A 24991-nucleotide genomic window follows, 5' to 3' on the forward strand; every position below is an offset into this window, starting at 1 on the left:
TCACAGACTTGCCATCCCACCCAGGGGACAGTTTAGCCATGGACATGGTCTCTTAACAGATAACTCCCAGGAACTTGCTGGAGGCAACAGTACAAAAAAAAGTTTATTTCAGCAACGCCACCCAGTGGCTAGAGGCGGCCCAAGACAGACGGCAGCCCACTGCCTATGCTGGCTTTAAGGCCCAGCCGCGTCCAAAGAAAGAGCCTGGGCACTGCAGAGGAGCTGCTGCTAAGGAAGGTCACCCCAACGGGCTTGGGCCACACACAACTGCTTCACAGGACCCAGTCAGCACCAGGGCCCGAGGCCAGAGCTCCATCCTTGTCTTCCAGAGGTGGGAGCCGAGCGAAGTGTCACATGTACTCTCCGCAGTCAGCGATGATCACCTTCTGCTTTGGCTTCCCATCCTTGCTGCCCTGAGCCTTGGTGGGCAGAACAGAGAGATCAGGAGAAGCACAGGGCTGAGAGCTGCTCAGGGATCACCCTCTCCTGAACAGGGACCTCTTCCAAATGCCCCCTTCCACAGCCACAGAGAACCCCCTCCAGCTCGCCCACTGGGAAGCCCATTCCAGGTCCAGGTAGGAAGCCATTTCCAACTACCTACCTCAATCTGCCGTAAGACATCCAGGCCTTCAGTGATCTCCCCAAACACCACATGTTTGCCATCCAGCCAGTCTGTCTTATCACAGGTCAGGAAGAACTGGGAGCCATTGGTGTTTGGGCCAGAATTGGCCATGGAGAGAAGGCCTGGGAGAAAATAAGACTCCTCAGTTCCCTCCAGTTTCCAGCCCATGGTGCATACCAGTGCTGACTGCTGACAGTGCTTCTGTATACTGGCTCAGGCTCCAGGACAGGGACCTGAACCCATGACACATGCCTATGCTGACTGCTGACAGTGCTTCTGCATGCTGGCTCAGACTCCAGGACAGGGACCCTGAGATGTAGCACCTCATCTTTCCTCACCACAGAAAAGGACAAGTGGGCTGTTTCATTTTGTTCATGTTCTTTCCATTTGTAACAATAACTTGCTGTTTACTGTGTAACCAGGCCCATTCATTTCAATGGAATAGTATGGGCTGGGGAGACGGTTCTCCAGAGAAAAGTGCTTCCTGTAAAAGCCGGACAATCTGAAGTTCATCCCCAGAAGCTACAGTAAAAGGGACGGTCTCCTGAAGGCTGTCCTCTGGTCTCCACACACCAACTGCAGTCCATGCACTGGCACTCAAACACATGCACAGCACACACAAACCCACACAAGTGATAAGTATGTACATGTATTGTAAAGGATCCGGTGCTGTGACAACTAAGATGCAGGGACATCTGTGCTGGGAAGAGAGGTTAAGGCAGTCACGTGGGGGAGGAGGGAAGCTGGGCCAGGACAGGAGCTGGAGACAGGCAACAGCTATGCTGGCAGGGGAGATGAATCCAAGACGAGCCCTAATTCTTTTTTCAAGACAGGGTTTCTCAGTAACCTGTTCTGGAACTCACTCTGTAGACCAGGCTGGCCTCGAACTCACAGATCTGCCTGCCTCTGCCTCCCAATACTGAGATTAAAGGTGTGTGTCATCATTTCTTTCTTTTTAATTTTAATTATGTTTATGTGCCTACATTCTTGTCTATGGCCCACATGTGTGCCTGGTGCAAGAGGAGGCCATAAGAGACTCCCCTGAGAAAAACTGAGACTGGACTTACAGTTTTGAGTCACCTTGTGGGTGCTGGGAATCAAACCTGGGTCCTCTGGAAAAGCAGCCAGTGATCCTAACCACTGAGCTATCTCTCCAGCCCCTGAGCCCTAATTCTTGACAAGTAGACAGTGTATCATCTACTAAAACAGGGGGACATGAAGGGAGTTGGGGGAAAAGCTATTCTAATCTGTGAAGTCTGAGGGTCCTCTCCAAGAGCATCCAGTGCTCTTAACCACTGAACCATCTTCTCTCTAGTCCCTTAAGAACTAAGTCTGTTATATTTACATAAACTCTAAGTCTTAAGGGCTTTCCCCAAAATGGAATCTTCTAGGGAGCTGGATGTGGCAGAACATGCCTATAAACATAGCACTCAGGAGGCAGAGTACTCAGGAGGATCCAGAGTTCAGTGCTAGGTTGAGCTACACACTAAGACCCTGTCTCAAAAAACAAAAACCAAGCCAGAGATAGTGGTACATGCCTTTAATCCCAGGACTTGGGAGCCTGGAGCAGGTGGATCTCTGATTTCCAGGCTAATCTGGTCTATATGTCAAGTTCCAGGTCAGCCAGGGGTACATAGTGTGAGACCGAGTCTCAAAAACAAAATCAAGATCAAACCAAGACAAAGAAACAACCCAAGAATTACAACTACAATATAAATCAATGCAACCTCATTCATCATTTCACAAACCAGGTCAGCACCAGCAACACTGTGGTGTTCGAATCACCAGCAGATACATCTCTCTATTTCTAACTGCTGCATCTGAGTGTGGCACACAGCGGAATAACTCTTGTGTCCTCTGGTGTAACTGCAGCTATTACAACATTCTTACTTTTTAAGATAAGGTAGGCATGCCGGGCGGTGGTGGTGCACGCCTTTAATCCCAGCACTCGGGAGGCAGAGGCAGGCGGATCTCTGTGAGTTCGAGGCCAGCTTGGTCTACAGAGCGAGATCCAGGAAAGGCGCAAAGCTACACAGAGAAACCCTGTCTTGAAAAAAAACCAAAAAAAAAGATAAGGTAGGCAGAAGAACTTATTGTCCTCGTACTTCAGTCTAGCACAAACTTGCAGGAAGGAAATAAAGGCACAGTGAACAGGTTTCCATGGAGAAATCAACTGATCTCTGAGCCACCTCCATGCTTAGGAATCAAGGCAGGAAACAGCAAGTCAAAAATGTAGCACAGTGGGCAAAGCAACTGGAAGATGGAGGAGCCGACTCAGAGCAAGGTGAGAAACAGGAGCACAGGGCCAACAGTACAGGATGCTGCTGGAGATGGAATAAGGTGAGGCAGAAAACTGGCTGCTGGCAAGAAAGATGGTTGGCATCTTTAGCAAGAAAGTGGCCAGCTGGGGTCAAAAGTCTAGACAGAAGGACTTCGAGAGAGTAAAAAGGCAGAGAGTCTATACATTTTTTCTAAAAGTTTTGCTAAAAAGTAGACTAGAGTCAAGATGACAGCCGGTGAGAGGAACAAGAGTCCAAAGATAATTTACTTTAAGGATTGAGATCGCATGCCTGGACACTAATGGACCAAACTGCTAAGCAGGAGAAACACATTATATAGGTCAAAGGGAACCAGCAGAAGATGCCAACTTCCTAAGCAGGGCAGAGGGACAGACTCCCTCATAAAAAGGGACAGTCAGTCTCTGTAACAGGAAGGAAGTCAGAGCAGGTACCTGTGGTAGGCAGGAGGCAAGACCTCAGATCAATATGGAGGTCTCAGAAGACAAACAGGCATGGGCCTGGGATCTTTGATTGGGACTGAGGGCATAAAGGGGATGCAGAGGTTGAGGGCACAGGGAACCTGCAAAGATAACCATACTCTAGGCTAGCAGGGAACACCAGCTCGTGGAATGGAGGAGGGACATGAAGAGCACAAGGCTGGAGGCGAGCAGCTCACCCCAGCATCTGTCTCTTCAAGGCTGGCCGACCACTTGGGGCGGTCAGTCGCCCTGGCCCTGCCTTACCCACCACCCCAGAATTAGTGCTTACCTGCTCCTGTGTGTTTGAGAATGAAGTTTTCATCATCGAACTTCTTCCCATAGATGGACTTGCCCCCCGTGCCATTGTGGTTTGTGAAGTCACCACCCTGGCACATGAACTGGGGGATGATGCGGTGGAAGCTGCTTCCCTTGAAGCCAAAGCCCTTTTCATGGGTGCACAGGCAACGGAAATTCTCTGGTGTTGAGAAAGGAAACGGTGTTGAAGACAGTGTAGTTTCCTGATCAAAATTAAAGTAACTACCCAGAAAGATGAGGGGGTCGGAAAGGGGGAAAATAAAACATGTTTTTCTTGTTTAGTTTTGCACAGCTACTCCTGGGTATGCACATGGGGATGATTCCCAGGACTCTTCTGGATTCTCTATCTTTTCTACCATCTCTATATTATCTAGGATACACAACACAAAAGCTCCATAAATGGTTGCTATACTAAATTATCTAGGGTATATAATGGAGGACAATACAAGCATGCTTAGTAGAGACGCAATGTTCCCTCAAGTAGATGTAGATTTTTATTACAATCATTATTGTGTGTGTGCGTGTATGTGTACATGTGTGCATAGGTCTGAGGACAACTCACAGGGTTTGGCTCTCTCCTTCTGTCATGTGGGTCCTGGGCTCGAACTCAGGCTATCAGACTTGGCAGCAGTACTTTAACCTGCTGAGCCATCTGACTGGTCCGTCACATATTTCTGCTATGGTTGGTTCAGTTCAGAGATGTGGATCCCACGGATAGAGAGGGCTAATTGTATTCTCCTATCCTCCTTATAAGCTGTTACGATACTGATTTACTAAATAACCACATGCCACCCTGGTTAAATAGGACAGAATTTGTATGTTCTATCTATGCTGTATTCTCAAACTATACTAAAGTGATAATGAAGTGTTTTTTTTTTCAATTTATTTGTATTTTATGTACATTGGCATTTTGCTGCGTGTACATCTGTGTGAGGGTGTCAGATCCCCTGGAACAGGCATTACAGACAGTTGTGAGCTGTCATGTGGGTGCTGGGTCCTCTGGAGAGTAGCCAGTGCTCTTAACTGCTGAGCTATCTCTCCAACCTGATTTTTTTAAAAAAGATTTATTTATTTTATATATATGGTGCTTTATCTGCATATATACCTGCATGCCAGAAGATCATGCCCATTATAGATGACCATGAGCCACCATGTGGTTTCTGGGAACTGAACTCAGGACCTCTGGAAGAACTGCCAATGCCCTTAACCACTAAGCCATCTCTCTAGCCCCATGCAGTGATTTTTTTTTTTTTTTTTTAAAGAAAAGGGGGCGGGGAAGGTGGAATCCAGGGCCAGTAAGAGAGCTCAACAAGTAAGGCTGCAAGCACTTGCTATGCAAGCCTGGAGACCTGAGTCGGACCCACAGAATCTATGTGGAGGCAGAAGGACAGTGGTACTTTTCTCCGAGATACAGCTTTATGATTTGACTGAGGCATTGAAGATGAGGAGGGTTGAGTATTCTGACCCTGCTAGCTACGGGGTTTGCAGGAAAGCTTGTTAAGACTCAGGATGTTCTAAAGCTCTTTGTCAATTCAGGAAGTCCCTGAAACTGACTAGATTCAATAGGATCCTCTCTTCCCTAAGCAGGAAAGATTGCTGGGAGGCACTGTCAACAAATGGAGCTGTCTGTGGTCACCTCAAAACACAGAGCTGCCTGAAAAACCACTCTCTAACCTGCCAAATTGCCCGAAGTTGTGCAGTTAGCACCAGGTTCCTAGCTTTCATGAGCCATTTTGGGCCTTTGGTGATGCAGCTGACTTTGGGTCAATTTCTGCTCCTGTTAGTAACTACCTACTCATACTCTGTTCACGACTTTCCTGGAACTTGCAAGTTGTCTTCTAACCTCCGTATGTCATGCACATGCACACACACGTACACAATCATTTGTTTTTGACAGGGTCTCACTATGTAGCTCTGGCTATTCTGGAACTCTATGTAGACCAGGCTGGCCTAGAACTCAAGGGATTTGCCTACCTCTGCCTCCCAAATGCTGGGATTAAAGGGGTGTACCCCACCACACCCAGCCACAGTAATTTTTTTCTAAGATTTTTTTTTTTTTTTTCAAGACAGGGGTTCTCTGTGTAGTTTTGGTGCCTATCCTGGATCTCAATCTATATAAACCAGAGATCCGCCTCCTCCGCACCCCCCCTCCAAGTGCTGGGATTAAATGCGTGCGCCGCCACCACCACCTGGCTACTAAGATTCTTTTTTTTTTTTTTTTTTTTTTTTTTTTGGTTTTTCGAGACAGGGTTTCTCTGTGTAGCTTTGCCTTTCTGATCTCGCTTTGAACCAGCTGCCTCGAACTCACAGAGATCCGCCTGGCTCGGCCTCCCGAGTGCTGGAATTAAAGGCGTGCGCCACCGCCGCCCAGCTAAGATTCTTTTTTTTAAATCATCTTCATTTAATGTGTCTGTATGTGAGCATGTGGATGTGAAAGTGGGTGCCAGAAGAGGCATCCGATTCCTTGGAGCTGCCTAGCCAGGCTTACAGTAACTCACAGCACTACAGAACAGGCCCCCCTTGTAGGCATATCTCCCCATGCTCACCCTCAGACATGCCAGCCAAGACAGATAGGGGTTGTGGAAGGGGAAAAGACTAATTCCTTTTCTAGGGCAGTAAATCAAACGATAATGCCTTGAATGAAAACATAGATATGTTTAAAAAAAAGGGAAAGAAAGAGAGACGGAGGGAGGGAGGGAAGGACGGAGGGAGGGAGGGAGGGGGAGGGGAGGGGGTGAATACATAGCTATTTTCTTCCAATATGGAAGTCAAAACCAAAATAATGAGCTAAGAAATGAGACCGCTGCCTCTGAGGATGGCCAACGGTGCTGATGGCAGGCGCGGACGGGTTCACTGGTCCCTATTACAGGGCTAACGACTTGTCAAACCAACCTTGTGATAACAACTCCTTAAACTGTATGTGGAAATAGTAAAATTTACATTAAAAAATAGTCAATATTTTAATAAACAGGAAATTAGTACTAGTTACTTCTAAAGCATAGAGCTGAATGTACTACTGTTGGACTATATATGTATGTGTGATAGTTTCTTTTAAACAATTAATACATTATTTACAATGTATTTGTAATAATATATTACTTGTGCTATTTTCTAAAACTCCTCTATTATTAAAGAATAATAAATCAGCACTTATGAAACCTCAATGTCAGCTCTGATCTGTTACTAGATCCTAGGACCTTAGCTGCCACGAATTAATTTAGTCAGGTCAGAAACAACGTCAAGGGTCTAAGAGCTGAGGCAGTGAGAGCCTTGAGAAGGCTTCCTGCCAATCTGACCACAGGGGTCTGCTTACCTGCTGTCATGGGCACAACATCAGAACGCAGCAGCATTTGGATGCGGCCAGCGGGCTTGTTCCCTATCTTGATGTCCATGTACACCTGAGGATTTGACCGTGCCTTTTTTGTAGCGGGCTCTCCCTAGGTCAGGAGAAAATACTAGTTAGAATGCTAGTGTTAGTGCTCCCTCCATGGGTGTACCAGTAATGGAACCCAGCACCACAACTCCAGTGACCAGCCTGAAGACAGGTGCTGACAGGGAAGGTCGTGGGCCCTGATAGGGCCGCAGGAGGCAGGAACTATGGCCACAGCACCCAACTGGACAGCCAACGACAGGAAACCCCACTCAGCACTCTAAAACGGGGCCCCCACCTGGAGGCATCTCTCTGCATGCTCACCATCAGACATGCCAGCTCACGTCTCCTTGTCCCGCAGCTAGCAGGGTCAGAATACTCAACCCTCCTCATCTTCAATGCCTCAGGGAGTCATAAACCTCACTACAGTAGTGGACACACCCATGCACCAACACTTCTTTCCTCCATGCCCAATCATCACTGTCACAGGTTCACCTTGAAAGCACAGGGGAACCCTTCGGACTGGAGTGTCAGAGGACAAGAGGCTGAGGCTCACTTTGTACTGCAGCAGGGGAGACTACGCAGAGGAAGGCAGACACGGAATACAAACATCCTATGTTTTGGTTCAGCTGATCGAATGCCAAAGCATCATGCAGATGCAGAGGCTCTGGCTACTGCTGGTTACGTTGGTACTAGCAATACCACAGCAGCAGCAACAATAGAGCACTTGCTGTACTTGCACCAAGTCACAAAGGTAGTACGTGATGAGTAGGAACTGAAAAACAGGCCACCCTTTCCCCTCAAGTTCACGCTTAGTCCAGTATTCCACCCCACAGTACAAGGCCCCAGCTTATCAACTGTACTGCCCAGAAAAGGCAATGGGCACAGGAGTAGTCTGTGCAAAAGCAAGCGTGTGCATGGAGACTCTAAGCGTCAGGCGGGGACTGTACTACAGAGCAGCAGAAAATGACACCTGCAAGTGGGCAGGATGGAGACCTGGGAGCTTGTGTCCTGAGACACATGACAGGGGAGTACAAAGTTCTGAGCAGGAGAGGAAAGAACAGGATCTGTACCCCAGGAAGATTATTCTAGCTTCTTAGGGAAAGCACAAACCAGAGACTTGAGCTTAGACAGGGGCTGCCTTACAAAGACAGGCTGTCAAGGGAGGCTTCAGAGAAACACCTGAAGAGTGTGCAGATGCTGGTTCTACCATAAAGAAGGGACGAGGAACACCTGGGGACCCCCTAAGTGGGCTACTTTAAGTAGCCCCTACGGGCAGCAGGAAACAGCTCAAGTCCGATGTTAGAAACAGACGATCAAAATCAACGGTGCAGCACAGCACAGGAAGGCTGCAGCCAGCCCAGAATGACTGCTACCGTTGCAGCTGAAAAATGACAGAAAAGCCATGTGCCATGAACAAAGCATAGAAGAACGTCAACCTCATAGGGTACATAGAGGAAGTGAAGTGTGGTGATATATTGTGTACCCTAATAAACTTGCCTGAAGATCAGAGGACAGAGCCATCCACTAGATTAGATATAGACATACACCTTTAATGCAGCACTTGAGATCTCATGCCTTTGCTCGGGAAGCACACACGCCTTTATCCCAGGAAGTAAGATGGCGGGGCAGAGAAAGGTATATAAGGCGTGAGGAAACAGGAACTCACTCTAGGTTGAGGATTTCGTAGAGGTAAGAACTAGCAGCTGGCTGCTCTGCTCCTCTGATCTTTCAGCTTTCACCCTGATATGTGGCTCTGGTTTTTTTTTTTTTTTTTTTTTTTTTTAATTAAAAGACATGTAAGATCTGAACAACAGTGAAGTCCTGCAGCACTGGTCATGGAGGTGTGCTGAGAACCGGGAAATGTGCCAGAGCAGAACTGCCTTAGGCCAACCCAGAAACCACACACAAGCTAAAGGGAAAACTACCTGTCCTGTCACCTCTGTAGGAGAGCAAGGCCCTCAGCACGAGAGGGCCGCCTGGAGGGGTGTAGGGGCACAAACATGATCCCCAGAGCTGTGCCCTTTCCCTCCCCCAGCACACCTTCACCAAGTCCTAAGTCACTGCCGTAAATACACACATCTCCAAGTCCCCAAACGATGGGAAGCACAGCCTGTCTTCTGGGGAGGCGCCACCTTCCGTCTCACCTCTTGGGTTTCTGCTTTGGGAGGCTCAGGCCCTTCCTCTTCTTTATTCTCTTCAAGAGTCTTCCCAGAAAACTTCTTCAACCAGTCGTCATCCGACCAAACTGGAAGGAAAAGACACACACAGTGAGAAATCAGACTGTCCCTCAACTGCCAGGCAGATGCTTTGGTCATCTCTGTGGGCCTCTTGGCCTGAGAAGTCCCCTTTGAGAATGCTCTAGACCAAGCTCCCACTGGGACTCCCCGGAGGTCCAGAGCTTAGTAGGACCAAGGGAAAAGCTGTGCCAAAGGCAAAGATGAGCTTTGCTGGCTTCAGCCCTTCCCCAGGAGATGAGAAACCAGGCAGGGTTCTCTCAAGAGGAACAATTACTTGGGCTTTGCTGTTGTTCGCCAATAAAGGTAATGTATTCCCCTCGCCAGTGTGAACCACCCTCTTGACCCCCCTCCATTCCTGTCCACCAGAAGCAGCAATGAGCATGAACATAAAGGAGGCCAAACCACAGCACCCAACGAACACCTCAAAAGGTGCCCCCCTCACCTGGTCTGGACGAGCCCTCTTTAATTCTCATTGGTTTGGCCAAATTGACACGAATAGTCCGTCCAAAGAGCTCAGATTCATTCTGAAAAGATTGTAAATCCAGTTGCTTAAACTGTCAGATTAAAAATCTCCAGCAGTAAGCCGGGAGTTGGTGGCGCACGCCTTTAATCCCAGCACTCGGGAGGCAGAGCCAGGCGGATCTCTGTGAGTTCGAGGCCAGCCTGGGCTACCAAGTGAGCTCCAGGAAAGGCGCAAAGCTACACAGAGAAACCCTGTCTCGAAAAACCAAAAAAAAAAAAAAAAAAAAAAAATCTCCAGCAGCTTTTCATTTACTTCTGAGACCTGATCAGTCTCTTCCTTTCATCAGGATCCCTTAGCAACAAAAGCTATGCCCTCACCAGACAGTACCAAGGAAGGAAATTAGAGGAAACTGCCCCCTGGAGCTGCTGCAAAAAATTTTTTTTCGGTTGAGATGGGGTTTCTCTGTGTAGCCCAGGCTGTGCTCAAATTCAGAAATCCTCCTGCCTCTGCCTCCCGAGCACTGGGATTAAAGATGTGCGCCACCGCCTGGCTAGCTGCACTTTTAATACCAGCGAAGATCTGCACTGCTGAGAGTAATTTTGAGCTCCAGGGACTCAAGTGACAAGAATAAATGTAGGCAGGCCCCGAGTCCACCTTTAAAAGCAAGATCAGCTTTGAGATAGTATATATGGAGAATGGGGAGTAGAGAACAATGAAAAGAGAACTGCAAAGTGGCACTGGGAAAGGCCATTCAATGTGAACCTTAAGGCAACAGTGAAAATCTCATGAGAAAAAAAAAAAAAAAAAAAAAAAAAAAAAAAAAAAAAAAAAAAAAAAAAAAAAAAAAAAAAGAAAATCTCATGAGAAAAACCTAAATTTCTTCCAGTTAATATCAGAATCAATTATGTACTGATTTATAATGGAAACAAGTAACCAGAGATGATTAGCTTTAAAGACTTTTTTTCAGCAAAATTGTAGCAACAGTACAATATTTTTGCACTTCATATCTGACATAAAATGACACAGAAGTGTCTTAGGCCAGCCACAAATCTTAAGAATGTCATCATGCCCAAGGACTTTTCCAGGCTGTTCCAATCATCTGCATCAGTAGCACAGCCTTCAGTTACTGAATTTCTCTTTTCAATTGTTAACAAATCTTACATTTCACAAAACCCTTCCCTCTGCAAATATGCAGTTTCAGGGAGCAATCAGTTGACATTGGGTTCGCCATTCACCATCCAGTGAGAGACCAGCCAAGAAGGATGAGCAGGAAGTACACTTTAAGTGGGGAGGTGTCTGAGCAGGAACTAATTTTACCAGCAATCAGCTCACAGTATTTTTACTTGATGGCAACTTTTACCACCCCACCCAACCCTGACACTTCAGAGATTCAAAATACCAGTATTTGAACAAGGCCCCCTGTACCAGCAAAAGGCAACTTCAGTGAGACTCAGGATTCCCAGCCATACCATGTTATCAATAGCTGCTGCAGCATCCTGCCAAGAAAATGCAAGGTGTAAGTTTAGGCTTCTTTCTGAATGCATGTGTCTAAACGCACACTTGGTAGCAAAATAAACAGGAAAGAGCCACCTCTGCACTTCCTGCCTAGTTTGTGTGTGTGACTAACAACACTTCCTGGGCAGTTTTCAAGCTTGTAGTGCCACGATCTGCTTCTAGCTGAAGGCATAAGAGACAAACACCAGCACTGCCAGCAGGAATGCTCAACAAACAGAGCTGTAAGAGCTCTGCGGAGCAAGACAAGCAGCGTCTGACCGTCAGTCTGAGCTGCTACCGACAGGTCACAGGATGATAGGAAGCTTTCCTTCAAACAGCACTTCCCAGAGCATCAGTCTAAGACCCCAAACCTAAGTAAATGGGAAACAGCTTCCTCTACAGCACTGGTCCTCAACCTCCCAAATGCTATAACCCTTTATCCAGCTCCTCCTGTCTGACCCCCAACCATAACATTATTTCGTTGCTACTTCATAAATGTAAGTTTGCTACTGTTATGAATCGTAATGTAAATATATGTGACCCCAAAGGGGTCGTGACCCACAGGTCAAGAACTGCTGCTCTATAGGAACCAAAGACTAAACCAGGATAGCACCGAAGTCTTACCTCTGCCAACTCAAATTCAACAAAAGCAAATCCTCGGTGCTTTTCTGCAAAAAGGAAAAGACACAAGAACAAGTCATTACCATGTGAGGCAATGGAAGGAAAAAGATCAGTCACACGCCATGTCCAGACGCCAGAAATCCTGCCCAGTCACTATCTAGAGAGAAGGAATCTCATTGATCTCTTTTAAATAATATTGGAAACAATAATAAACATCTTCTATGGACAGAGCTAAATAATTGTACATTTGTATGTGTTTGGGTGTTTTGAATACATGCATGTCTAAAAACCTGGCGTACCTGAGGAGGCCAGAAGAGGGCACTAGATCCCACAGACTAGAGTTACAGATGGCTGGGAGCCACAGTGTGAGCCAGTGCTCTTACCACTGAACCATCCCTCCAGCCCTGAACTGATTTTAAAAAAAAAAAAAAAAAAAAAAAAAAACAGGGTTTCTCTGTGTAGTCCTGGCTGTCCCAGAACTCACATTATAGACCAAGCTGGCCTTGAACTCTTAAGAGATCCCCATGCCTCTGTCTCCTGAGTATTGAGATTAAAGGCATGTGCCGCCGCCGCCGCCACCACCACCACCACCTGGCTCCAAACTTTATTTTTAATCTTTAAAATGAGCGTTGAGGGCTGGCGAGATGGCTCAGTGGGTAATGGAGCTTGCCACCAAGCCTGACAACCTGAGTTCAATCTCAGGATCCACATGGTAGAAGAACCAATTCCTGCAAACTGTCCTCAGCCATACCACACAGAAATAAAGAAAAAAAAATTTTTTTTTTTTTTTTTTTGGTTTTTCGAGACAGGTTTTCTTGTAGCTTTGCACTTTCTGGACTCACTTGTAGCCAGGCTGGCCTCGAACTACAAGATCGCTGCTCTGCTCCCAAGTGTGGATTAAAGCGTGCGCACAGCCGCTGAAAAAAAAAAATTTAAAGGGCATTCTATTCATTTATGAAAGTCAAACATAAACCTTAACCTTCACACAGTACAACTGGCAAGGTAAGTTAATATGTTATCAACTATTTATCCAAATATACAATTTGAATGCAGGTGCCATAGTATGTATCTGTAATGCCAACTTCTTGGGAAGCTAAGGCAGAAGGATCATCAGTTAAGAGGCCAGCCTGGACAACAGTGAGATCGTTTTGAAACAGAAACAAAACAAAACTAAAACAAGCAAAAAGTCACCAACCAAATATACAATTTGACCCATCAACTACACATAAAGCATACATCCTAAAATCTGGTACGGATATTCAGTCTTCCCCCCCAGACAAATTCCGACGTAAATAGAAAGCCCCCACACAACAACGTCAACTTAGTTACACAGTCCATTAGAAAGCCAGCCCGGCGGTGGCGGTGCCCACCTTTAAACTCAGCACTCAGGATGCAGAGGCCAGCCTGGGCTACAGAGTGAGTTCCAGGGCAGCCAGAGCTACACAGAGAAATCCTGTCTCAACCGCCCCTCTCCCCACACCCCTGAAAAAGTCAATAGATTTTTTTTTTTCAGACGGTGTCTAACTATGCAGCCCAGACTGACCTTAAACTCTATCCTCCTGTCTCAGCCTCTGAAATGCTGGGATTACAGGCATGTGCCACCATGCCCAGCAAATACTGGCAAAAAAGATTCCCTAGGCTCAGAGAGTTTAAAGATCTTGTTATCCCCTGCCCCACTACCCTTTCTCTGTGTGTGTATATGTGTGTATAGGTGTGGTCAGTGCTGGGAACTGAATCCATGGCCTTACATGTTGGGCAAGAATTCTGCTGAGCTATATCTCCAGTCTAAGAATGCAAATTTAGAGTTGGAATGTGACTTTTTTGTTTGTTTGCTTGTTTTGGTGGTTTTTCGAGGCCATGTTTCTCTGTATAACCCTGGCTGTCCTAGAACTCAGAGATCCGACTCCCTCTGCCTCCTGATTCCTGGAACTAAAGGCATGGGCCACCACCACCTGTGTGACTAATCTTTTACAATTCTCTTCCTCTAGGAGGGTAATGAACATCAGAGGCACCCAAAGGACCCACCTGTTTCATAATCCAGAGGAATCTGAATATCTGTGATGTCTCCAAAGGGGATGAAAGCGGCATGAAGAACCTTGTCGTCCACTTCTTCTGCCAGCCCACCTGCAAATAAGCCAAGGACACTCTGAGCCCGTCGTCCTCCACACTCAAAAGTCGCTGCAGCCATTGGCACGACTGGCAAAGGAGAGGGATCTTTCCATCCAGTCCTTCATCTACACAAACACCTCTCTCTACTGCCCCGCCCCCCGACTACGTTCTTTTTTTTTTTTTAAGATAATTTTATTTTATTTTATTTTATTTATTTATTTATTTTTTTGGTTTTTCGAGACAGGGTTTCTCTTGTGTAGCTTTGCGCCTTTCCTGGAACTCACTTGGTAGCCCAGGCTGGCCTTGAACTCACAGAGATCCGCCTGCCTCTGCCTCCCAAGTGCTGGGATTAAAGGCGTGCGCCACCACCGCCCGGCCCGACTACGTTCTTTCTCCAACCTTTTTGCAAACAGATCTGAATCTATCCCCAAGATTCCACAACAGCTTCATAACTGACCCCGCCCCCTGCAAAAAAAAAAAAAGGGAAAAAAAAAACCAAAACAGTAGGAATATTTTGGGGGAAGTGGAAACAAATCCATCAGTTCTCTTGGACAAGTCTTAAACGTCACCGTCCTCAAGATAAAGTGAGAGCTCCTTAAACAGTAGTGTACACAGGGCTATCACCCGAGCCACACTTCCACTGTTTCCCTGGGTTTCTCGAAAAACGACTCACTTGCCCCCAGGCATCAGGCTATTTACATCTTTGGGCTTCGGCTGCAGCTAACAGTTTTGCCTATCAATATTCAGACCCCTTGCCTAACTCCTGCTCGGGTTCTGCGTCCCCGGCAACAGAAAGTTTGCACTCACCCAACTTCCTGTTCTCACAGTTCGTCCCTACTACAGCGCTTATCAAACTGTGATGTTTAGGTTAATTCCCACTTTCTTCTTCCCAGTCTGGTAACTCCTTCCCTTAGGGCACTGACCCAGACATTCCCGCACTGTAAAACGAATAGGCGGGAGGATTTGGAAGCCCGTAATTCCTGTCACTGGTCAGGGCTCCCGTGCGCTTAGTGGACTAGGAAGGTCGCCGGAATGGTTCCTTCCATCTCGGCTCACACCCTCAGGTCCAGCAAACCCTCCTCCATCGAGCTGGGCTGCTCGCCGCCTTCCTCACATTTCCCAGAATCTGCCTAGCTCCCGTTCTGCTCACCCACGTACAGCACACGCTTGGTGGTAGCCATCTTGCTCACTCCAGTTTCCGCCGGAAGCCGTCGCTCGGCACTCCCCCCTAGCCGTCGCCTTTTCCCTTAGGTCCTGGTGGGTCCTGGTGCGCGGCGGCTGCAGGCTCCGCCCCTTCCCGCCCATTGCGGCGTCCGGTATCCCTGGCGGTGTGCGGACCTGAGTGATGTCAGTGACCCCGCACGAGCTGGACGCTCCGGTGCTGATGGTGTTGGGGGGAACAAACCGTGGTCCGATCCATCGGGGAATTATCGGCAGTTGTGACCCACTACCCACACACTGCCGTCCGGGCTGTCCAGCCGCTTGTTTCTGGCCAACTCGGAAGCTAAGAGTGATTTTTACATTTTGAAGGGGCGGGAGGCGGAGAGGATCAAGACAACAATATTTCATAACAGATGGAAATTACATAGAATTAAAATTTCAATATCGCGAAGTTTTATTAGTTACAGCAACATTCGTTCCTCTGTTTCCTGGCTGCTCTCATGTTCCACCCAAAGCCTGTGATATTTTACTCTCTGACCCTTTGGGAAAACTGCTATTGTTTTACTCTTGTACTTTTGTACAAGAACTCCTCTTGTTCTACATTAAGTAATATTTAAATTTTTTTCTCATTTACAGTAGAAAAGATCATGTTTGTTTGCTTGTTAAAGTGTCTCGCTTTCGGTCGTGTACCGCCAAGATACCTCAAACAGAAATTTAACTAGTTTCATTTTCTTTATTTTGAGACAGGATCTCCCTAGGTACCCCTGGCTGTCCTGGAACTCACTATGTAGACCAGGCTAGCCTTCAGCTCACAGAGATCGGCCTGCATCTGCCTCCCAGGTGCTAGGACTAATAGTGTGAACCACCACACCAGGTTTTACTTTATTTATGATGGTGCTGGAGATCAAACCCAGAGCTGTAGCCCATTGCTAGGCAAGCGCTCTACCATTGATCTGTATACCCTCACCTATTTTAGATAGAGCATTTAGACTTTACTGAGGTAACTTTTGCGTTCGTGTGCCTGCGAGCGAGTGCGGGTGCAGGTGCGCATGTGCATAGCGCGGCGCGTCCTTGCATGTGAAAGCCAGAGGACAATTTGATGGAGTTGGTTTTCTCCTTCCACCAACTCAGGTTTGCAAGGCAAGTGTCTTTACCGGCTGAGCCATCTCACTGCCCTTTGTGGAGACTTTTTTTTTTTTTCTTTTTCGAGACAGGGTTTCTCTGTGTAGCTTTGCGCCTTTCCTGGAACTCACTCTGTAGCCCAGGCTGGCCTCGAACTCACAAAAATCCACCTGTCTCTGCTGGGATTAAAGGCCTGCGCCACCACCGCCCGGCTTGAGGAGACTTTTAAGGTGAAACCTGAACTGAGAGGCAGGAGCGCGTGAGGTGGAAATGGACCGCATAAAATCAGGCGGAAAGGTGGGAAGAGGCCACACCATGCCAGGGCCTGCAAACTCTGTGGAAAACTTAGCTTTGAAAAGTTACAGTAGGATTATAACACGGAAGTTACATGGTCACATTTACATTAATCTTTTTCCTTTTTTAATTCTGAGACTACATTTTAATTACAAGGTTTCTCCCTCCCTTTCCCCCATCCTACAAACTCTCCTTATGCCCCTCTCACTCTCCTTCAAACTCATGGCCTCTTTTTTTTTCATCAATTGTTATTTCATGCCTATATGTATTTGTATATACACATATGTTCCTAAGTATAGCCTGTTGAGTCCATATAATGTCCCCTGTATGTATGACTTTAGGGCTGACCATTTGGCACTGGACAACCAATCGATGTGCTCTTCCTGAGGGAGACCATCTCTCCCGCCCCAGCTTTACTCAGTTGCATGTGGTTCTTTGTGTAGGGTTAAGGCCTTGTGGGCTTTTCCCTGTGCCGTTTAGTGTGTTCGTTGGTGTCCTTGTTCAGCTCTCCTTTGGATGATCATGTCGAGACCTTATGGGTATAGCCTCTGACGTTACTAGGAGACACAATCTAGAGCAAGGTCCCTGATCCCCTGGCTCTTTCAACCTTCCCGCCCCCACTTCTGCAATGTTTCCTGGGTCATGGGTGTGGGAGTATTTTGTAGATGTAGCTGTTGGGACTGGACTCCCCAACTCTGCCTATTGATTGGTTGTGGTTTTCTGTAGTGGTTGTCATCTGTTGTAAACAGATGAGGGATGAAGGCTGCACTTATGTGTATATTTTTTTAAAGATTTATTTTACACATATGAATGTTTTGCCTGCAGGCATGTCTGTGCACCATGTGCACACCTGGTGCCCACAGGTAAGAAAAGAGCATCAAATCCCCTGTAACTGGAGTTATGGATGCTTGTGAGCCACCATCTGGGTACTGGGAATTGAACCTGGGTCCTTTTCAAGAGCAGCAAATGCTCTTAACCACTTAGACATCTCTCCAACTGCTGCCCCTCCCCCATTTACATGTATAGACACTAGCCTGACTTGTCTAGGATGGACTGAGTGGAGCCCAGGAGAACAAGGTGTTAATGCACTAGACTAGGGAAAGCTGGTAGTAGTGGCTTTCTCCCTTCAGCACATCTATGAGCTATTTCTGGGGCAATCTTCTTCAAAATAAACCTAAACCATCCCATGCTCCCTGCTTACATCACTGATGCCAGCACATCCCCTGACATGGGAGCTGTGCCTGCTCCATGTTAAGCCTGATCTCTATGCCAGCCCTTCAACCCCTGACCACATACCTATGTTTCTTGTCTCTGCCTTTGTTTATTGGGTTCTCTCCTCTTTATCCGTGGAGGTACACACCAGTTCTTGTCAGAGGTCCTGTTTACTCTGCATTCACCTGTGACCCCACAGAGTCCGTGGCCCAGAAGTCCAGAAGTTGACTGGCAGCCTCCTGTAACTGTAGTCAGGATGTGTCTGTCTTCCATTAGATCCAGGTCTTTGACACCAAGGCCTGTGCCCACTGTGTCCCTAGAGCTAAGCACATAGCTGACTTCACCAATCTCATGCCTTACTAAGACATAATGCTTATGGGAATAAGACTTTGTAGTCTGGTTAGGAGAAGTAAGTGTGTGTGTGTGTGTGTGTGTGTGTGTGTGTGTGTGTGTGTGTATCCAAAGTATTCTAGAACAACACTGTCACTCTGGGGAATTTTTCATGTGTCCTTTATGTGGGTATGGCATACTAAAAATATGTATGTATGGTTTATCTTCGTCTAAAGTTCTAGGTACAGAGCTCTTTAAAACCCTTGGAATTTCCCAAATAATATGGCTGAGTCTTGTTATTCATAATTAGCCCATTTTGATCCTATCTGAGTTCATGTTCACCATGACTCATTGTGGGGCCCTTTCATAGTTTCCAGATGGAAACTGGTTACCAGAGGAATCATTGTCTTCATCAGAGGCTGAATTTTTAGCTCCACCTTCAGATCCCTCAGAGAGGGTAGGAAATAGGAAATTGAATTCTACTACCAATGAATCAATGGTGCCTATGTAAGGAAACTCCATGCTTGGAGGCTTTCATGTAGCTGAATATGTGATATACTTCAAGGATGGCAGGTCTAGCATGCTTGAAGAGTGTGAAAACTCCACATCTCCTCCAGTCCCCTCTTGCTCGGTGCATCTTCCATTCAGCTCTTCCTCAGCTGTATCTTTCATAATAAACTGCAATCATAATGCATTCTTGAGTTCTGTGAGTGTTTTAGAGAATTATTGAGTCTGGGGAAGATGGGATCAGGGGAGCTCCCAAATTTGTAGCTGGCTGTGCAGAGAGACAGGTAACGTAGGGACTTCATTTTGGTCAGTGTCTAAAGTGGAGACAGTCTGATGGGGCTGAATCCTTAAACTGTGCTGTCTGTGTTAGCTCAGAATTGAGTTGAATTGAATTCTGGAACATTCAGTTGGTGTCAGAGGATTGCAGAATTGATCTGCATTAGAAAAAAAAAGCCACACAGTTAGCCATGGGGGAGAGGTTGAGGCAGTAGAGTTTCAAGTTCAAAGCCAATCTGGGATACACAACTCAAGGTAACACACATCTGTAATCCTAGCAGCAGGAGAATCAAGAGTTCGAGGCCAATCTATGTTTAAGCCTTGTACTACAGGAGACCCTGTCTTAGGAACTGCTGGGGTCCAGCCTCGGCTCAGGTTCAAGGCAAGGAAGGGGCTTCAGTAAGGAAAACTTCTTACCACCAAGTGGATTGCACTCAAGTGGCCCCGAATAGCTCAGGCCATCTTTACTTATATTTAAACAGAGCTTTTTCTACAAGGCTTATATGGACAGCTTTATTATTGGCTTCTATTTTTGACTTTAAGAAATACATCATAAAGGAATATATCATGATCGTTATGAAAAAAACCATTGTTCCCCTTTATACCTCCCTAAACACACCTTCCCAGCCCCTCATAACCTTATTCTAGACATAGAGTTCAGTCTTTTTTTTTTTTTTTGGTTTTTCGAGACAGGGTTTCTCTGTGTAGCTTTGCGCCTTTTTCCTGGAACTCACTTGGTAGCCCAGGCTGGCCTCAAACTCACAGAGATCCGCCTGCCTCTGCTTCCCAAGTGCTGGGATTAAAGGCGTGCGCCACCAACGCCCGGCCAAGATATGCTTTTATAGTTTCCTTTTCTACAAGAGGGTCTCATGTCTCAATCTCTCTGTAAAAGGTAGACTTTGATAAAGCACTCTTTTTCCATCTCACTATACCATACTTTTTCCACCAACATAAATGCCTATGTATGGTAAAGGTGGATCTATCTATCCATCCCACATTTTGCATTGTATTTTTTCCTCTTGGAGCATACCAGATCCTACCAATGAGTCTATACTTGGTGTCCAGGGAACTTACTCTCAACAGCTGGCACTATGTGTATTCCTGAGACTTTCTTCCTTGTCTGTGTATACATGCTTTATTCTCCTTTCCAGAACTGTGATATATGGTTAATATTCCAAGTGTTGTTTTCTCAAATGTACCTAACTGTCTCTATTGAGTTAGAAAAGTTCCCAGGATTAGGAGTTGTAGTTAGTAACTCCAGATAAGAGATTTGAGAAGCATTAGCCCCCTGCTGAATCTTAGGAGAAATTATTTTAGAAAGAACACAATTTCCAGGGAAAATTACAGCTGTTGTACTTGTGACTGACAAAGTAAAACTAAAAACCACCCAAAGAATCACCAATATAATGAGAAAGAAAAGAACCTGCAAGCTGCATGAACTTTGCAAATTCCTATGCTGTCCTGTGGACTACTGGTCCTTGCCAAGTGAGAGTGTGTTTCCACTGGTGCCTTGCCCTGAGGAAACCTGTTGGACAGGTAGTCATATGCCGATCGGAGACTACTAGGCTGCATGGCTCCCAACAAGGAACAAGACAAACAACCACCGGGTGGGAAACTGTTGTTTACATCTCCTTTTTCCTTACTAACTTCACATAATAATGACAGACACAAAGATTGCTTTTTCCTTTGCCACACCTGGATGTACAAGGACACATCCCCTGTCCTTTTGAACAGAGAGCTGAAGTCTAGGGGTCTAAGAAACAGCTCAGTAAGGACTGTAGAGAGACTAGTGTCTCCAGCATGTGCTTTAGCTGGGAGCTTCCCACCTCCAGCAGCATTCCACAGATCTTTTTAGAAAGGTTTGAATGCTCTATTTGGATAACCAAAAACAAACATTTCTCTATGTGCAGGACAGTTAATTAAAAAAAAAATCCCAATGAAGAGTGATGCCACTGTGGTAGGTATCAAGTTCTGGCCCCTGTCCTCCTGTAAACACTTGGGGTACCTACTTTTGTTTCTGAGATGAGTTTCACATCCAGCATGGCTGAGTCCAGAGACCTTACTAGGGGCAGTGAGAGCATGAAGAAAGGACAGATACACAGACACTCACAAAGAAAAGCTGGGCCAGGTGATGGAGCCACACCAATACCATAGCAACATGTTTATTAGGTACACCACAGTAGGGAAGAGTTCTCTGGTCTCTGTAGGAAGTCTCATCCAGTGAGCAGTCCCCAGCAGTAAACATCTGGGAGAAGCTGCAATTGCTAGTCTTTGCACACATTGGTATGATTCGTAAATATTCATACTTGGACCAGAGGAAGACAGCTTTGCCTTTCCAAGCCTGACCTACAGGAAGGTTTTAGCAATTTCCTATGGCTCCAAGGCCTTGGTTCTTGACATGGCCCTCTCAAGTCAAACAATACACATTACTAAGGGCTTCCTCAGCTCCCCACAAAGGGTGTTTCCAATGCCAGCATGGAGGTAGCCATGAGTTCCTTTCCCAGTTCCATGGATTTCTGGAAGACAGCATGTTAGCACTTCAGAAAGGACATGTCAGTGGCTAAGATTAGGCTAGTCTAACCACTGAATGCTGTTTCAGAAAGCCAGGGGAAGGGGTGAAAAGGTAACAGCTCCTGACTGAATTCAGAAGTAACAACCATATAGCTTCTGACACATAGGCAAATAAAAACTCAGCACAGTGAGCAGGGGAAGTCAGCCCATGTAGGACACTCATTCCATGCCAGGCCTTGTGCCAAAGAGCTGTTTTCAGGTTTACTTCTCACAAGCTTTCTGTTGTTGAAACAGGGTCTTGCTATGTGGCCCGGACTGTCCTAAAAACTCCTGAGATCCAGTGACCCTTATGTCCTAGCCTTCTGAGAAGCCGGAGCTACAGGTGTGTACCTCTGTGCCTGGTGCCACATAAACGTAACTTTTTTGTTTGGGGTGTGTGTGTGGGGGGGTGTATATGTGTGTATGTGGTGTGTGAGTGTGTTTATGTGTGGCATGTGTAATCAAGCACATGCATGCTACAGTGTATGTGAGGAGGTCTCCACCACTCTGGCACTGGAACCACAAGTATGCACCACCACCCTTGGCTTTTTTAACATGGGTTCTAGAAGTTGAACTTGGGTCTTCACGCTAGCTCAACAAGTAGTGTTGAAAGACCAGGCAGACACCATGACAGGCTGCTCAGTCTTCTTTCAGAGATCAGGCCTCAATTTCAGTTTCCTGAGACTTGAGCAAGCAGTTTCTGGGAGGGCCGTGAACAAAAGACATAGTCCTTGCAGTAGCTCCCTTTCTGCACGTGCTCTGACTGCTCAAGGTTCAGCCAGTTGTTTACTGTCTGGGACCCCTCACCAACCTTAGAGCTAAGTGCATGGGGTCAATGTGAATGTGCGAGGCCAGACAGCCCCCATGGCAGCTCAAGGACAAAGCCTGGGACTTGTCCAGGCCTGCCCAAAAATAACCCCCAACCTGTAAATTCAAAGGTTACATACCCTGACCCAATCACATAACGCCAAGGCTTGTACCACCCTGTTTGCGGGGTTTTTCCTTTAAAAACCCCTCACCCTGAGACTCAGAGCCATCCTCCTCCACCCACTGTGTCGAGTGTTGGACATGGACCAAGCCCAGGATTGCTTGTTATCAATAAACCCCTGTGTGTTTTGCATCGGATATCGGCTCTGTGGTGGTCTTGCTCGGGGGACTCACAACACGGGCACAACAGTATATCTTCCCAGCACCACAGAAGCCTTTGGTTTTAGACAGAGTCTTCCTATTTAGCCCTGGCTGGCCTGTAAGGAGCTAAGTAATCCAGGCTGATCTCAAACTCACAGAACCATCTGTTTCTGCTTCCTAAGTGTTGGGATTAAAGGTGTGCACGCCAGGACCCATACACAAGCTTTTTGAGGTACACATCATCACCTTACTTTACCTAGACACCCCGTAAGCTCAACCAATTTGTTCACATTAGCACAATAACCATTCAGCTTGTTTATAGAATGTGTAATGCCACAGAACCATCTTAACAGGACAGCTGTCTGTCTGTCTGTTTGTTTGTTTTGCTAAAGGCCATGTACTGGCTAGTTTATGTCAACTTAACACAAGCTACAGTCATCAGACAGGAGGGAACCTCAACTGAGAAAATGCTTTTTTTAGGATTTGGCTGTAGCCAGGTGGTGGTGGCACACACCTTTAATCCCAGCACTTGGGAGGCAGAGACAGGGGGATCTCTGTGAGTTCAAGGCCAGCCTGGTCTATAGAGTTCCAGGATAGCAAGGACTGTCACACAGAGAAACCCTATCTCAAAAAACAAACAAAGATCTGACTGTAAGGCATTTTCTTAATTACTGATTTATGCTGGAGGACCCTCATTGTGGGAGGCACCACCTCTGGGCTGGTGTTTCTGGGTTCTATAAGAAAGCAGGCTGAGCAAGCCATGGGGAGCAAGCCAGTAAGCGGCACCCCTCCATGAACCTCTGCGCCAGCTCCTGCTTCCAGGTCCCTGCCCTGCTAAAGTTACTGTCCTGACTTCCTTTGACCATGAACTGAGATTTGGAAGTGTAAGCCAAACAAACCCTTTCCTTCCCAAACTTGCTTTTGGTCATGGTGTTTCGTTGTAGCAATAGAAACCCTAACTAAGACAGACCATGTTATCCCCTTTAGAAGGAGTCCCAGAAGTAACTGGGCCAGCCAGAGGGTATAACCACCAGAGCAGTAAACGTTGTAACAAACCATACCTGTCTCTCTCATTAAATGCTCTAGAAACATTAGTCTGTGATGTCAGTGATGAACTCAAGATCTGACGACAGTAGGCAGGACTCATCTTTCCACACAGTATTGCATTTTAAAATTAACCATCTTTATGGCACTCTTCGTCAGGAAAGTGAGGAAAAGAGTGGGAAGCATCCTTTCCTATGTTACAAAGGCGGGGGTGTACATATCACGATCACACTGGGCACCCGGTGCATTGTGTTCATTCTTGACACCCTTTCCTCTCCTGCCAGAGAAAGTGTCCTGACTGCCAGGATCTTGCCAGGTTGTTTCCCACTGCATCCTCAGCCCACTGCACGGTCCTTCGGCGTTTAGTCGAGCTTTAATATCTGATGAATGGAGCAGAGGAAAGCGTCTTTTCCATAAAGCTGAAATGGAAAAGTCTGTTCTGAGTGCCTTGGGTGTCTGGGTCTCTCCCGCAGAGGCTGAATCCCAGGCTGTGGGGTGCCAGCGTTGGGGGTGGGTTTATGTGGAGCAGCAGCCCTAGCAGGAGCAGCAAACCTAAGTGTGGTGGGCCAGGTGCTAGGAGCCACACTGCAGCAGGACCCCAGAGAAGAGAATGAACCTGAGGCTGGGGATGTAGCTCAACTGCAGAGCATCTGCCTAGCATGTGCAAGGCCGTGGGGTCCGTCTTCAGTCCTGGAGAGAAAAAAGGAAAGAAAGAGCAACCAAATCAAAGCTCGCTGCTCTTGGCAGCCACTGTCCCCAGGAGTCCTCTGGCTGAATCAGTGTTTGTAGCGTGGAGACTGTTTGAGGGACTAGAAGCTGAAACAGCCTCTCTGTGAGCCAGGCACACATTTCTGTGAGCAGGAGGAAGCATTGTTCAAGTCTGCAACAATCTAGAGCTGGTGGCCACTTTCCTGCCGCACGCAGACATCTCACTGCACCGGGTTCACCAACACCCCAGGCTTCTGTCACCATATCTGGAAGGTTCCATGTCCCCAGTCAGCTGTGCTAAAACCCGAGCAAGCGTGGATCATGGGTTTGTTCAGATTGCCGAACTCCACTCCCAGGGTAGACCTTGGAGAAAATCAAGAAGACTGGTTTCTAACCAAGGTCCCAGGTATGCAAAGTGTTGGTTTGGGGATCACTCTTAGAGACACAGTTTCCCCAAGGAAAGTCATAACATGTGAAGAGAATGGAGATGGGAACAGAGTTCATTCTGGATGCAAAAAGGGGGTGGGATGGGAATGGAGGCTGGAGAGACCAATCAGCTATTAAGAGCGCTTGCTGCTCTTGCAGAAGCCTAGGTTTAGTTCCCAGCATCAATATGGCAGCTCACAAGCATCTGTAACTCCAGTTCCAGGGGATCCAGCACCCTTTT

General features: G+C 46.8%; 1 protein-coding gene across 1 annotated transcript; it reads right to left on the reverse strand.

The window, feature by feature from the left end:
• Positions 1–85: 85 nt before the first annotated feature.
• On the reverse strand, positions 86–15216 carry Ppie (peptidylprolyl isomerase E). Its single transcript, XM_028854496.2, has 10 exons — positions 15143–15216; positions 13909–14007; positions 11887–11930; positions 11238–11264; positions 9748–9829; positions 9213–9313; positions 7009–7132; positions 3670–3855; positions 602–744; positions 86–419 (listed from the first exon to the last, which is right to left on the reverse strand). Exons 1-10 carry the CDS (start codon positions 15171–15173, stop codon positions 351–353), a joined length of 906 nt encoding a protein of 301 aa, XP_028710329.1. The 5' UTR covers positions 15174–15216; the 3' UTR covers positions 86–350.
• Between the last annotated feature and the right edge of the window lie 9775 nt (positions 15217–24991).

Source organism: Peromyscus leucopus, chromosome 2, assembly GCF_004664715.2.
Source record: "Peromyscus leucopus breed LL Stock chromosome 2, UCI_PerLeu_2.1, whole genome shotgun sequence".
In the NCBI taxonomy this organism is placed as follows: Eukaryota; Metazoa; Chordata; class Mammalia; order Rodentia; family Cricetidae; genus Peromyscus; species Peromyscus leucopus.